Consider the following 16,600-nt stretch of genomic DNA (forward strand, 5'->3'; position numbering starts at 1 on the left):
CTCCCCGCGTGTACTGATTAGTGATAAGGTCCAGCTGTGAGATGAGACATTTAACTCCATTTCTCAAGCAGTGTGAACACAATCAGATGACACACAGTCTCTTACTCGAAATCGATGAATTCTCCAGGTCGAGTTTCTGACCACCGGCTGACCGAAAAAACCCAAACGTAGCCCCTCACAAGCGTTCACTTTAATGAAGTGGCCACATTGATCTGTGTGTGTGTGTGTGTGTGTGTGTGTGTGTGTATCTCAGTGTAAAATTGCACTTTCAGCTGAGCCACATGACTGTTTATTAATTGTCTCATGCTGTTATGTGTGCAAATATACACACCCCGATTGATGCTCCTTAGTGAGCTCTAAAATTAGCCACGGTTCCTGCTAACTGCTGATCTTAAATCAATCTAATTATAATTCTCACTCAGGAAGAGCATCTCTGTATTTATCTGTGTGGGGTTTATGTACCAAAAATATTCAAGATTTAAAAAAAAAAAAACATCACCATATTTATATTGGCCCTGGATTAACGAAGAGCAAAAATGTGATTAATGTTTATATGAATTGGTTTTAATATGCATTTAGTGATCATTAATATATGATGAGACAAATAAATAAATAAATAAATAAATAAATAAATAAATGGAAAATGTGTGAAACTTACATAAGTGGAGTGCAGAGACTTAATACTAAATATATATATTTTTCTAATTAGACTGAATAAACTTGTTAAATACTTGTAATTATAAACTGTAATGATTAGGGGGAAAAAGTTGTTTGTTTTCTTTGCATTATTTTGGTGTATTATAAATATTTAAAAATATTTCACAAACTTCTGCACGGCCCCGGTCTAGAAAGCATGGATTCTGTGTGTCACAGTGAAGGAGGTGTGGCCTCCGTACCTGTCAGTCACACTGAAGGAGGTGTGGCCTCCGTACCTGTCAGTCACACTGAAGGAGGTGTGGCCTCTGTACCTGTCAGTCACACTGAAGGAGGTGTGGCCTCTGTACCTGTCAGTCACACTGAAGGAGGTGTGGCCTCCGTATCTGTTAGTCACACTGAAGGAGGCGTGGCTCTGAACCTGTGAGTCTCAGTGAAGGAGGTGTGGCCTCAGTACCTGTCAGTCACACTGAAGGAGGCGTGGCCTCAGTACCTGTCAGTCACACTGAACGAGGCGTGGCCTCAGTACCTGTCAGTCACACTGAAGGAGGTGTGGCCTCTGTACCTTTCCGTCACACTGGAGGAGGTGTGGCCTATGAATCTGTCTGTCTCAGTGAAGAAGGTGTGGCCTCTGTACCTGTCAGTCACTGTGAAGTAGGTGTGGCCTCGCACTCCACAAAGCTAACTTCTATTCACTAAAATTCAGTAAAAAAGTGTTTGGAATTGATGTCAGATTCACAGGTGTCTTATATAGATTGTCTCTTTAATGATGTATCAAAATGCACACAATGTCAAAAGTAGAGGCACACACTTCTCTCTTCCCATCCCACACACCTGCCATTACTACACACACTGTACCTGTGTGACCCGGGAGCAGGTGTGCCGCGGGCCCTCGAACTGGATTTCCCTCTCACCGCGGGGACCTTGGCATCCTCTGAACCCCCGTTCAGAAACGTCAACTCCTGCAGCTGAGCTTGTCTGATCTCATCATTATAATCCTGCACACACACACACACACACAGAATTGTTAAAGGCGTATGATTAATAACTACATACTGATGAGAAAGGCCACAAAGCAACTTAAGTTACTTGATAAATAATGAATAGAGGAAGGTAAATAAGTTCCCCTCCACTCTCTCTCTCTCTCTCTCTCTCTCTCTCTCTCTCCTTATTACCTCAAATACTCTTTGAAGAATATGTGAGCTTATGTCAGCTTTCTGCACAAGCAGATTTCCAGATCACACTGATTGATGTCATAGGCAAAATGTGGTAATTTTCTTTAATCACAGGTGAGATAATTATATATATTATATAACCCGACATGCAAAACCCATGCTATTACACAGTCTGTTATATAATTCAGCCCAGAGTGTATTGGGATCTCATACAGTATCTTTAGTCTCTCACTCTTACTGCTGACTGGGTATCTCCATATCTCCATTCTCTCCCTCTCTGTATCTTGTCTAACTCATTTTCTATCTCACTCTTCATACAGTGTTATAAATAACTGTAGATAATACAGTGCTTGGATGTGTGCTGTTAAAAATTTTGTGTCATTGTGTCACAAATCAGAAACACATGGATATAAGCACAAGCTTTAATTTTCGGCAGGCAAAAATAGACTGCGGTCAAATAATCAGGCAGACAGAGCAATAGAGGACAAAGCAGGCCAGGACAAGCCAAAACACTTGGAGATGTCAAAAGATCTAAACCAAAGAAGCAATGCTCTGAGTAGCACACTGAAAAAGATGTTCAGTGTCCAAAGAGCTCCATGATTGAGCTGTGTAGAGACAGGGTGAGTGAAGAAGAAACAGGGAAGTGGTGTATTATACAGTATATGAGGTAAGAGTGAGAGTTGTTATGTCCAGGTCTTCTGGATATGCATTGGATCCAGATAATAGATTTCTATATTAAGTTTTTGGATGTGAAGTACTTCAGGCTTGTGTGAATGAGTGAAGGGATTGTAAAGGGACATTTACATCAGCTATCAACTGGGAAGGGCAAAGACATGTTTCCTGTCAGAGGAAAGTGCTAAGTCAGCTTTGACACCAGCACTGGCTCCTATGTCAGCACCAGATCCATCATTAAATCCAGCTCTGACACCAGCATCTGATCCAACACTGACTCCTACACTAGCACCATCTCCAACAACAGCATCAGCTCTGATACTAACAGAAGCTCCACCACAAGCATCAGTTCTGATACTAACAGAAACTCCACCACCAGCACCAGCTTGGACACTGGCACTAGCTCAGACACAAACACTAGCACTGGCTCTAACACCAGCACTACCAGCACTAGCTAAAATCTACCAGCATCAACTCTGACATAAGCACTAGTTGTGCCAGCACCAGCGCTGATGCCAACACCGTCTTGTATCATCATGTACATTGTATCTGACACCAGCACCATCTCTGACACCAGCAGCATCTCTGACACCAGCACTGCCTCCGACACCAGGACCAGTACTTTCTCAGTACTGCCTCTGACACCAGCATTGCCTTGGTCAATAGCACCTTCTCTAACACCAGCCCCCTTTCTGAAACCAGCACCTTCTCTGACACCAGCACCTTCTCTGAAACCAGCACCAGCACTTTCTTAGTACTGCCTTTGACACCAGCACTGCCTTGGACACTAGCATTGCATCTGACACCAGCACCTTCTCTGACACCAGCAATAGCACTTTCTCAGTACTGCCTCTGACACCAGCACTGCCTTGGACACTAGTGCCTTCTCTGACACCAGCACCTTCTCTGACACCACCACTGTGTCTGACACAAGCACCGCCTCTGACATCACCACATTGTCTCTGACACCAGCACTGCCTTGGACACCAGCACCATCTCTGACACCAACAGTCTCTGACACTAGCACCATCTCTGACACGAGCACCGTCTCTGACACCAACAGTCTCTGACACCAACAGTCTCTGACACCAGCACCGTCTCTGACACCAGCACCTTCTCTGACACCACCACTGTGTCTGACACCAGCACCATCTCTGACCAACACTATATTGTCTCTGACACCAGCACCATCTCTGACACTAGCACCATCTCTGACACCAGCACCATCTCTGACACTAGCACCGTCTCTGACACCAGCACCTTCTCTGACACCACCACTGTGTCTGACACCAGCACCATCTCTGACCAACACTATATTGTCTCTGACACCAGCACCATCTCTGACACCAGCACCTTCTCTGACACCAGCACCATCTCTGACCAACACCTTCTCTGACACCAACACCTTCACTGAAACCAGCACCATCTGTGATACCAGCACTGTTCCTGACACCAGCAACATCTCTGGCAACAGCACTGTCTCTGACACCACCACATTGTCTCTGACACCATCACCTTCTCAGCACTGCATTGGACACCAGCAGCAGTTCTGATTTCAGCTCCAGCACCAATCCCTTGTTGGTATATAACTTTTTTTTTCTTTCACTACTTTTGAAATGGCTTTTATTTAAAATGTCCCACTTTCAGCTCTGACTGTAAGGCTGGTGTGTGAAAAGCTTTTTGTTGTACTGTGCACTCTCATACAATAACAATAAAAACCGACAGTGTAATGACCCAAAAAGAGCTTGAGCAATGATGTCAGAATAAAGAGACTCAACACGCTACGGATATTTACAGAACTTACTGGTTAGAACACACATAATAAGTTCCCTTATCAAAATGACTAATTACGCAGAAGTAAACAAACACCAAGCCACTGCAACCACAAGTCGTGAACAAAACACACGCTACAAAACACAAACTGCAAATGAAATTTAGGGCTTCAATTAGTCAGTGTACAGGGCTCAGGAAACCTGAACAGAGCATCTCATTACTAACGCTAAACATAATAACAAACAGCGAGGTTGAGCGAGACTCCTAATTACACCAAACACACTTAATCAGACAGAAACCTGAATGTTAAACACGGCTTTGAAACTAAATTGCTTACAATTTCTCATGTAATTTCTCTTATCATTACACATTCAGCCAATTGCGGTTACTTGTAGGTTGTTAGTTGGGCGAAGCAAAACAAAATGTTTTATTTTATTTTCACATGTGATTCTTTTACCCAATTCATTTATTTTCACATGTGATTCTTATACATGATTCATTTATTGTCACATGTGATTCTTTTAAATGATTCTTTTATTTTTGAAAATGATTCTTTTACATGATTCATTTATTTTCACATGCCATTCTTTTCAATGATTATTTTATTTTCACTGTGATTCTTTTAAATGATTCATTCATTTTCATACGTGGTTCTTTTACACGATTCCCTTGTTTTCATATGTGATCTTAACAGAATTCTTTTTACCGGTGATTTTTTTTTTTTCATATGCGTTTATTACGATTCATTTATTTTCACATGGTGTTTACACACGATTATCACATTATTCACGTCATGTGCTTACTTGAGTTGTACTTTCATGTGTTTTTCATACATTATCACATATTACTCACATACACACCTGAAAAGTATTCTACATTTTTGAAGCATGTCAGTTCATGACCACACACACACACACACACACACACACACAAACACATAAACAAACAAACAAACAAACAAACGTACTGACCGGAATTAGGAATTTTTTTATCTCTTCAAGGGCGTGGCCCATGCGGGCGTAGGCCTCAGCGGGCGGAGCAAACACCTCGATGAGGACGTGCAGGTCTTCGTTCAGGTGATGATATTTGGCCTCGCCGCTCTTCCGCAACTCCTCCTCCTGAGAAAAGAAGCAAACGCAAAACTTAATCTTGACTGAAAGCTAACCTGCTGAGTCAAAACTAACTTAGCGAGTGAAATCTAGCATAGTGAGTGAAAGCTAATATGGTGAGTGAAAGCTGATCTAGTGAATGAAAACTAACCTAGCGAGTGAAAGCTAACCGACTTAGCGAAAGCTAACCTAGTGTGTGAACTAACCAATAGAGCATAGCTACATGGAGGCTGAATCCTGACTCCTCAATCCACTGTGTTTAGTTCCTTAGGCAGAACGAGGTCGATCAAGCTTGCTCATTATAATATTAAGCCCTGCCCATTAGGATTGTTTTTTGATCAGTGAGTTTTGTCAATTCTGTCTTGTTTATTTTATTCATACTTTATAACGGTTTTTACATGTTGTTTAAATATGCAGTTTTTAAAAATCTGAGCATTACAGATGAAGTATCAGGAGCAGTCTCACTCGGAGTTATTTTTCAGGAATTAGAGAGGTGTGTGTGTGTGTGTATGTGTGTGTGTGATGAGTTACTATTAGGGCTGTATTTAGAGTTAACAACATAATTAAAACAATTTACATAAATATTTCTGTGTGAGGAAATTTCCTGTTGTTCAGAGTCAGGTTTCTCAGCTGCTTACGTGGATTTTCGGAGACTTGAGCTTCTGAGGTTCCCAAATATTTCTTGAGTAGAAGCGTCTGAGAAGAGGTTTTTCAATTGACAGACTACTGCTTTTAAACACAAGCACTCACCTTTAAACCGGGAAAAATTCAGCGATAGAAAGTGCGGACTGAAAAAGATAATGGCTTTTTTGTGTGTGTGTGCTGTCAAACGTACAACAACAAAAAAACTCAAGAGAATTTAAAAATGATAAAAAAAAAAAGAATAATATGAATGAGAAGATGGCAAGCGTTGAAATAAATCTAATAGGAGGTCTAGAATATTGCCAATAAATTGCTGCGTGAATAGTCCTAGTAGCTTCCACACTCATTATTCGGCAGCACATAGAATAGCACTTGATCCAGCTCAGACTGTTGTGTCAGTCGTGCACACAATTTAATGAAGCCACGAGATATTACATAAGGGTCATAATATCACCGTGTATGCACAGGATCTGGGCTATTCTTTTTAGCACACCTTTATTTCGCTATTTTGAGTTGTGGGATTAATAAAATAATGCCAATGTGCCGATGCAGATCAGAATGTACTAGAACCTACAATCTGAGCACACACTGTCGCACACATCACCATAATAAGCTTGTGTATTTTCTCCTCACTTTAAACTCTGTGTATTATTATCCTGTGAACAGGCTGTACTTTATTTATTTGCAGCTCAGATTGAGAGTCAGTACAGCAGTGAGAAGAGACACGCTGTACCATTTACACCTTCCCCTGCGATCAGGCTCTCCAGTCCTTATTATACACACGTTTATGAGTTACAGGGTTCAGAAGAGAAGAAAAGGCGAAGGAGAAGAGAAGATGAGTGTTACCTTCTCTTTGTCTCTCATGGAGCCCTTGCCAAGGATGGACATCTTGGTGAGTGTGTCCTCCTGTAGTCTCTTTAGTGAGTTCCCTCGTGGACCAAGAAGCTTTCCCACAAAATTAAACTGCACAGGGAGGAAAAATAAATCAGTAAGTCAGGAGGCGTGGCCTCTGTTCCTGACAGTCTCAGTGCAGGAGGCGTGGCCTCTGTACCTGTCAGTTTCAGTCAATGAGGTGTGGCCTCTGTATCCATGAGTGTCAGTGAAGGAGGTGTGGCCTCTATAAATGTCAATCTCTGTGAAGGAGGCATAACCTCTATATCCATGAGTGTCAGTGAAGGAGGCATGGCCTCTGTAAATGTCATTTTGAGTGAGGAGGCGTGGCCTCTGTACATGTCATTCAGAGCGAATTAGGTGTGGCCTCTGTAAATGTCAGTCTCAGTGAAGGAGGTGTGGCCTCTGTAAGTGTCAGTCTCAGTGAAGGAGGCATGGCCTCTATATCCATGTGTCAGTGAAGGAGTACCTGTTGTACCTGTGAGTCACAGTGAAGAAGGTTGAGTAGGTAAGGTTTCTGTACATTTCACTCACAGTGAAGAAGGTTGAGTAGGTGTGGTTTCTGTACCTGTCACTCACAGTGAAGGAGGCTTGACTTTACACTCCAAGCTAGCACTTTATTTTAGCAATACAATCATGTTGTTTTCTCGCCTCCTTCCTGCACCACAGCTAAGCTTATTCGTGTTTGCTTTACAATCCAGTCAAATTCTGACGATTAAATTACAATAAATAAATAACTCTACCCAGACACCATTTTCCTGTATATCCTGTTGCACTTGGAAGTATATTATAGAAGAAGAAACAGTTGTGCTTTTTGTTTCTCAGTGTGTGTAGCTGAATGACGATTTGTCACTATCACATTTATTGGCCATGATCTTCACACAGCGATTGACATGAGCGCTGGCGTCCCACAGAGACGCAGAGGAGACAGAATAAATGTCCCTCACTGGTTCTGGGAATAAGGTAGGTTTTGAGTTGGAGAGCTCGGGGTGATGGGACAGAGCTTTAATAAGCCTCATTCTGTCTGCGGTGTGGAGCAGGAGTGTGTCCCCACTGTATCCTGACAGGAGAGACACGTCACATGACCCAAGTCTCTGTCTGTCTGTCTGTCTGTGTGCTGAGCTCAAACACATGGTGAGAACACATCAGATGAGACACTTCACCCTCTACATCACAGAAAGTGACTCAATAACATACTAATGAGGACGAAAGACAGAGAGAGAGAGAGAGAGAGAGAGAGAGAGAGAGAGAGAGAGAGGAATTGACTAGTGAGAGTTATTAAATCCATTTCTATCTATCTATCTATCTATCTCTCTATCTATCCATCCATCCCTGTCTGTTTGCCTTTCCACCTGTCTGTTGGTCTGACTGTCTCTGCCTCTCTGTCTCTCTATCTTTCCTCCTTTTTAAGTGAGGCTTACAGCTGAGAAGTGGGGCTGCACTCCTGGTGCTTTAATTTTTCAACACACACACACACACACACTAGATGAGACCAGATTTTCGATGACGCTCTCTATTCTTCTTATTCTGTATTTTTATACTGTTTGACTAGTTTGTATTGTGTATTTGTGTGTTGCGTAGTTGGCTGCTGTATAATGATAGTACTGCTGTGTAAATTGTGTAAAAAGAGAGGCTGGTGAGGGAAGGGATGCTATAACATGAATGAGAACAGGAACTATTCTTGTTTCATGGACGTTCCACAGCATTAAATGTAACTATAAATAGATAAAAAGGTATGACGTGTCGTTCTTTAATAAATAAAAATAGTTAGCGTTGGCAAACTGCTGTGGTATAAGAGGAATAAAAGACATGGGGTTGATTCGTTTCCTAAAACAGCATGACACGGAGTGTTTTATTCCTTATTATATGAATTTTTCTGAGGGTAAATATTTACACTACGCCCACGTGTCCAATACTGCGGATGAGGTAGGTCAAGTTGCTATGGATGGGATGACATCATCACACTTGCTCTGTTTACACATACACAAATGGCTTTGTTCAGGGAGGAGGATGCGAATCTCACAGGAAAAGGTTCGCCAATTTATTCTCTGCTGTTGTCGTTGAGAGTAATCCATTTATAGTGAACCAAAAACGACGACACTCCTGTCACTCTGTTACATCTCTGCTGGATTTCTCTGATCATAAATATTTATTTGTGCCACTTATTTTGGCCACGTGTTCCCTGAAACCCGGTATAAATCATGCGGGCTTGGCAGAGCGACTCTACAAAAGCATGCATTTGAATCCCAGTGAGACGACAAGCCGCAAACAAGAGGAAACTGAATTACCGTCCAACCACTGCAGGAAAAACATGCAGCTTAATGAGCTTTTCGAAGCGCTAACCCACTGGAGCTCATTCATACAGAACAAAAAACATACATAACTATCTAATAAAGCTGATTTTCAGCTGTGAGATTACCAGCGAGGTGGTACGGCCTGCCTTAAATGACCCATTTACAGAAATACTCACACCATTTCCCTTTTAGCCCAGATGATCAGCCAGGACATGCTTGGTGTCGGAAGTTTGCTGTTTCTGGTGGAACCATTCAAAGTTCCTATTCAGAGAGGGTTGAAGGCAAAAGAACCCTTAAGGAACCTTTCTTATGAGTTTGGCATGAGGATGTTTGGTTCGTTTTTATGAGTCGTTTAAAATAAATGAATCATTTGTGAATCAGTAGATTGAATCACTTTCAGTTAACAAATCCGAGCAGGTTTTGGTCTTGTTGATCCCGCTGCCGTTTTCCCCTCAGCTCCGGCTACAATGCCGCACACTCTCTGAAGATGAATTGAGCCGTCAGATGTGGAACCAAAGTGGCTGCTTTTGATCCTCATGACCCCGAATCGTGGCTCATATAAAACGGGCGCATGGGAGCAACAGGATCACTCCGTCACTCCCACCCGCTGTCACATGGCACAAATTGAATTTGTCTTCCATGGCTGGCTGGCGGAGAGTATTAGCGGGCGGAGGGGATTTGTTTCAGCATCATGTGGAGAGGAATCTGGCCGGATTAGTCTTCCTGCTCAGCTGAAGATAAATCACTCTGGCTGACCACAAGTGGCCGGTCATTACGAGCCTCATTCTCTACAATGTTTTCATTTACGGGAGCTGTCACATGATCGTTTATTTAACAGTGATGTGGACAGGTGGAGATGTGAAAGCCCAGAGCGGATTAGTTCACTGACAGGCTTAGTGTCACTCAACACGGTGCCATGCTGAGCCTGAATGAGCTCAAACAAAAAGACAAGCTTCCATTAGTGCTGCTTAGAACAGAGAGGTGAGTAAAGTGAAAGTCACAGTCTAAGATGGTCTGAGACAGTCCTGGACAGTCTCAGATGGTCTGAGATAGTCCTGGATGGACTGAAGCAGTCCTGGATATTCTGAGATGGTTTAAGATAGTCTGAGATAATCCAAGATGGTCTGAGACAGTCCTGGATGGTGTCAGATGGTCTGACAAAGACCTGGGTGGTCTGAGATGGACTGAGGCAGTCGTGGATGGTCTGAGATGGTTTGAGATAGTTTGAGATGGTCTGAGACATTCCTGGATGGTCTGAGATGGACTGAGGATGGTCTGAGATGGTTTGAGATAGTTTAAGATAGTCCAGGATGAGATTATCCAAGATGGTCTCAGACAGTCCTGGATGGTGTGAGATAGGTCTGAGATAGTCCAGGATGGTCTGAGATAGTCCAGGATTTTCTGAGATGGTCTGAGACAGTCCTGGATGTTCTGAGATGGTCTGCGATAGTCCTGGATGGTCTGAGATGGCCTGAGACAGCCTTTGATGGTCTGAGATGGTTTGAGATAGTCTTGAGATAATCCAAGATGGTCTGAGACAGTCCTGGATGGTCTGAGATGGTCTGGGATAATCTGAGATAAATTACTCTGAATAAGATAATCTGATTTAGTCAGATGGTCTGAAATAGTCTGAGATGTTCTGATATAATATGACAGTCGGAAACATTCTGAGATAGTTTAGTATAATCCAAGATAATTCACTATCCCTGGGATAATTCACAATAAGATGAGATAGCCTGAGATAGTCTGAGCTTAATCATTTTGGTGGAAACGGTGCGATATACATTAGCCTGAGATAATCTGAGATAATCTGAGATTACCGCTTTCTGCTTTAGTCATTTATTATTTTCCTTTTTTATCATTAGCATTTTGCGTTAGTGTAACAGTGTTACATCCATCCTGGTTCTGTCCATGCTGGCCCTTCGTGCTCTCCCTATTTTGTCCCAATTCTCCTCTTATGGTCATACTTTTCCTTTCTGGTTAATCATTGTTTTCTGTTGATTGGCTGCAACTCCTCCTCGTTTTTCACTTATTCACTTAACCATATTTGTTCACAGTGTCCTGTTCTCATTTATTCCCCCTTTCTTTCTGTCTTGGTTGTTGTTGTTGTTGTTCTTTATTAATTTATTTGAACTCCTTGTCTTTCCCCCTGTACTGTAAAGTAAAAAAAAACAAACAAACAAAAAAAACAAGTAATAAGCCTCTGTGTGATCTGATTTTAAAAAATACAGTACGTTCAATGTGTGATAAAGTATATGTTCATCATTTATCATTAAGTTCTGAGAGAGGATGCAACAATAAACACTCTGTTTGTTATTAGAGATGTAATTTGATCATTTATCACTTGATTGTGTTAGTTTCGTTACAGCTGTGTCAGTTAATCCGCCTTGTTCATCATTCACGGTGAGTGTTCTTGATATTTCCGCCTCGTGTGTCCTGTACAGGATGATGATGGTGTGATCAGATGAATGTTCGTTTCTTATCTGTTGCTCTGACATTTATAGACAGAGCTGTGTTTATAAACATGCGATACACACTTCATTAATGACAGCACCCTGTGTGCACGAGCGTATGTCATTATTTTCTAATCTGCTGAATTGAATGCTAAATGAATAAATACAGAACGCAGCCTGCAGCTGGAGATGCTTTTTCTTTCCTTCCTGAAAATCCTGACACAACTGTCACTTCTCAGAGAAGACAATCTACACATGTAGCTAGGAGATAAACCTCTGGAACAGCGATCCAGCTGAGCGCATGCACCGCGAGACGTCCTGGAAATGGCAGCTAGAGTGGATTGCAAAGGTCTGCACACCCTTTAGAAAAAAATGATGACGATAAAGACCAGCATGATGTTGATGATGTTTATAGTGTCCAGTTTTACAGATTATTATATTATTTATTATGATGTAATATCATGGTGTGAGTTAAACCCAACTGTCTTTCCAATAACGTATGGATATTCATTAATAACCTTGTAATGACCTTGTAATATCTTCCCTAATAACATTTTCCTCTTTTCACTCAACATACTATGGACGGCGTGTACAAACGTTTATGTTCAATAAACTTAATAACTAACTACCGAAATAAATAAATAAATAAACACATACTGATTGTTGCTATTTTATGTATAATAATGCATTTGTAAATGACATAAAAGGCAAGGAATTATTTAAACATGGTCTCATTTAATGCAGTCTTAGCAAATTAAGAACCTTTACGGGTTCTTTGGTTGTCTCTCTGGGAGAACCCGTGAAGATTCTATCTAGAACCCTACAATATATAACTCTGCTCTGTCTGTCTCTCTCTCCCTCCCTCCCTCTGTGTGTGTGTGTGTGTGTTTGTGTTTAAACGAACCGATAAAGTGAGTGTTGTAAAGAACAAACAGAATTACGCGTGGTGAACAGTCCCTGCCAGTTGCACCTGTTCTTTCTTTTGCTTATTTTGTTATTTTAGTGTGTGTTTTTCTTTAAGCTCGTTTATGGGGTCTGGCGTTCTCTCCTGTTCCCTCTCTGACAACATGTGCAGATTAGAGACCCGAGCAAACAAAGAATCTCATTACGCGCCGGTGTGGAGAACACAGAGATGCCAAATGAGATGAGACGCTGGGGCTGATGGGAATACTGCAGTAACACACACACACACACACACGTGCGCACACACACACACACACACGCGCGCGCACACACGCACAAACACACGGCTATCAAAGAGAAATGTTCTCAGAACAATCTGTGCAATATTCCAGGCTGTAACATTCCAAAAATAACGTTTATACAATATTCTGAAATAATGTAATAATGATTTGAATATTCCAGAAATGTTTCTAGATACACACACACACACACACACACTAACATCACAGAAATGTTCTTATTGCCATTCCTGTAACGTTGTAGGGAATCGTAATGGGAATTCTGTCTGTTTTCTGTGAGTCAGATCATTTGATTCAGCTCACTGATGAGTCGACTCTTTCAGTTCCGAAACGGCTCAGTGCCAGCTCATATGTTGAAAAGTGGTTTCCGTGGAAACATTTTCATTAAATTATTCTGTGAGAGTATTGAGACTGCCTACATATAAATAAAGAAGAAGAAAATATAGAATACAAAACAAGGCTCACGTGATCTTTTAGTTCACCCAAAGAGTCAAAGACTTTCTGGGTCAGAGACAACTCAAAAAGCCAATTTAAACACAACTCAAAGAGACAAAACAAAGGTTCAAAGACAACGCAGAGTGCCAAGAAAAAAACCTCAAACAGCTAATTTAAAGATGACTAAAATAGCTGATTCGAATATGAATAAAATCCAACTCAAATATTACAGACTCAAAAATCCAACTCAAAAATAACTACAGGAGTAGACTTGAGGACAACTCAGTAGACTCAAAGTCAAAGAGCTGACTCTAAGAGACAACTCAAAAAGCCAATTCAACGATAACTCCGACAATTTAAAGAGCCAGCTCAAAGATGACTCAAACAGACAACCCAAAAAGTCAACTCAAAGAGCCAACTCAAAAATGACTCCCGACTCACAGAGCCAACCACCAAGTCAATCGTAAGAATGCATTAAGCTAAAACATTCATAAAATTTTCTTAGAACCAGAAGGTCTTAGAACCATAACATTCATAAAATGTTTGGCTAATTTAAAACGATTAGCATGGGAAAATGATTAGCACCAGTTCAGCACTGTGTAACCTGCACGACATCTCAAAAGTCATGTGGTGGTTCAGGACCACCATTTGTCCATGAACTATTTTACCATCTGAATTACTTCTAAAGTACAGCTATAGGCCTAATAATAATAATAATAATAATAATAATAATAATAATAATAATATAAGCATCTCCATAAAGTGCTATTTATTTATTTATTTGTTTGTTTATTTGACTGCATAAATGAATAAATCAGGACTCAGTAGTACTCACTTTGGGAAACTGTTTGACAGGAATCAGAACTTTCTGACCCAGTTTCATGTTCTTGTTTATTACGACGTCTATGAACTTCTCGTCCTCTTTCTCTTCGCCTTTCTGAATCTTTTCGATTTCTGAAATGGAGAAGGACAGAAATAGAGAGAGACAGAGACAGGAGGGTGAGTCAGTTCATCAGTCAGAAGCAGGAATCAGACAGTAAGTCTGTGAACACAATTACCAAACAATGGATGTAGATCAGCGCGTGTTTGGCCGCTAGATGAGCTGAAATAACGGCTCTGTGCGTTCGCCAGGTGTCAGTCACGCTGACTCTGTTTTAGCTGCTCGCTCAGCTGTGAAATAAGCTCTCCCGGCCACGCTGTAATTTAATTGGACGCGCTTCTAATTGCATCTTATAGGTATCGCTCAGGGTTATTTCTGGCAGCGGAGACAGAACAAGTCTGTCAGCGAGCGATCGAGGAAACATGAGCCGTGGGTCGTCTTGAAGCTTCCGTCTTTCAAACCCCACCGTATAGTTCACATCCTGTCCCACTGATCCAGCCCAGTCGCTTTCCATTATACAGTAACCCAATTCAAACTCTCATTATATCATCAATATACTGTACATTAACAATCATTTCCAGGGGGTTTCCATTATTTCCTATAATCACATGCCCAGGGGTGTTTTATTCCTCTTATACCACAGCAATTTGTCAAAATTATGAAAGATTGACATATTTACACTTAATGTAGTAGAATGTCCTGTTCCTGTTCTCACTTGTCCACTGTTCATGTTATAAACTGTTTATAACAGTCCTCATATCAGAGTCCTGTCTAGATCAGCGTCTTTGATTTGGTCTTTTCACTGTCTCTAGTAGTAAAGCCAGAACATCTCCTAAACTTCAGTCGCTACCTCATGATTTCCTCTCCAAAAAACACGATTATCATTTACTCAAAACCACGTGCTGTTCCTAAAAGATAAAAGACACTGTTGTTCTCTCTCTCTCTCTCTCTCTCTCTCTCTCTCTCTCTCCCCGTCATTGTGTCTGTCTCTATGTCTTTGTGTTCTAGTTAAAGCGAGCGTCCCAGCTCCACGCTTCACTGCTTGTCTCATTTCAGGTTCCAGCAGTGAAGGACGGCTCGTGTAACGATTCCTGCGCCAGCAGGGATGAAATCAAACACCCGTCTCCGCTCCTGACCTACTGTACACGAACACACTGCTCTCGTACATCCCGATGCCTCGTTTTTTCCACCAGAGCATTCCAGAATCTGGAACAAAGATGTCGTGGTCTCACATGCTGCAGTCACAGTGTGCTTTCGAATCCATCCGTTCACACCAATATCTCATTCTTCATGCTCGTATCCTCTCAGTAGTGCATTCGGTGGGGTTTAATTAGAGGAGGGATGCAAGGAAACGCTGTACCCCCTGCTTAAAGCAAAAGACAAAAACTAGCTACTGTAGCTAACTAGAGCTACAGTAGCTCCTAGAAAGCTCCTAGTTTCTCCTTGTGAAACTAATTTTACTGCATTCTGTTGGGAATTTATTGTAAAAATAATAATAATAATAAAGAAGGATATAAAAACATCATGATGTCAGCTGCATTTCCAGAAAGTGTCTCTCCAACCATTTTCCGGTACAAGAATATAGTCCATCTAATGCACTGTTGGGACGGGATAATATTTCCTGACGTGTGTGTGTGTGTTACGTAATCTTGCTGGAAGACGTCTGTAGTGATTTTGATCAACACTAACAATCCCAAGCGCACTCATTTTAATCCAGACCGATTGGTTTAATCTTTATCGTAAGCTATTGTTGTAGGGGGTGTCGCCATGCAAGTGGTTCGCAGTCATTAGGTTACATGACCATGCAGGCCATATCTGTATACATGTCTAAAAGTTAGCTGGTTAATTATAACTGAACATTTCACTTCACAATTAAAACTCCTGATCAGTTTGTTTGTAGACATAACAATGATGCAGCTTTACAGAAATCAAGATGTACATGTAGATCCATAATGATCAAGCCAGACACGGCAGGTGCGAGGAAAACCTCCTTCAGACGACATTGAGAGGCTGAGTGAACGAAGTCATCATGTGATATTGCTAATGCTGATTTGTAGATGGAGTGACCTGAAATCATAGTTCCAATAGCCCCGCCCACCTCAAACCAGTCAGAAGAAAGGGGCAAAAATGAACTTCAGAAATCCTTCAAAAGATAGCACCAACATAGTTCTGTCTCTTTGGAGCTGGTAGAAAAATCAACACATATTCTTCAAACAAACAGTGTTAATGGAAATAATTCCAGAGGGAAGCAGAATATATATATATATATATATAAATAAAACCACAATAAACAATGATAAATGGCTACAAACACATCTGTTGAAGTAGTGCGCAAGCCTCCAGCGTGTTTACAGTGTTCTCAGCTAGCCGAGTGAGTCTCCATCCTGGAGGGATGCTGATGCTAACTATTAGCAATCTCG

At 41.4% G+C, this 16,600-nt stretch overlaps 1 protein-coding gene across 2 annotated transcripts in view; it reads right to left on the reverse strand.

The window, feature by feature from the left end:
* Positions 1 to 16,600, reverse strand: part of khdrbs3 (KH domain containing, RNA binding, signal transduction associated 3) — a 122,341-nt gene that overhangs the window by 45,898 nt on the left and 59,843 nt on the right. For both annotated transcript variants that reach the window (XM_053642409.1, XM_053642410.1), the window contains exons 2-5: positions 14,136 to 14,254; positions 6,872 to 6,988; positions 5,246 to 5,392; positions 1,513 to 1,652 (exon numbers count right to left, since the gene is read on the reverse strand). In XM_053642409.1, coding sequence (XP_053498384.1) covers positions 1,513 to 1,652; positions 5,246 to 5,392; positions 6,872 to 6,988; positions 14,136 to 14,254 — 523 coding nt within the window. The remainder of the gene's footprint in view (positions 1 to 1,512; positions 1,653 to 5,245; positions 5,393 to 6,871; positions 6,989 to 14,135; positions 14,255 to 16,600) is intronic.

This window comes from Ictalurus furcatus, chromosome 14 (genome assembly GCF_023375685.1).
Source record: "Ictalurus furcatus strain D&B chromosome 14, Billie_1.0, whole genome shotgun sequence".
Lineage (NCBI taxonomy): Eukaryota > Metazoa > Chordata > Actinopteri > Siluriformes > Ictaluridae > Ictalurus > Ictalurus furcatus.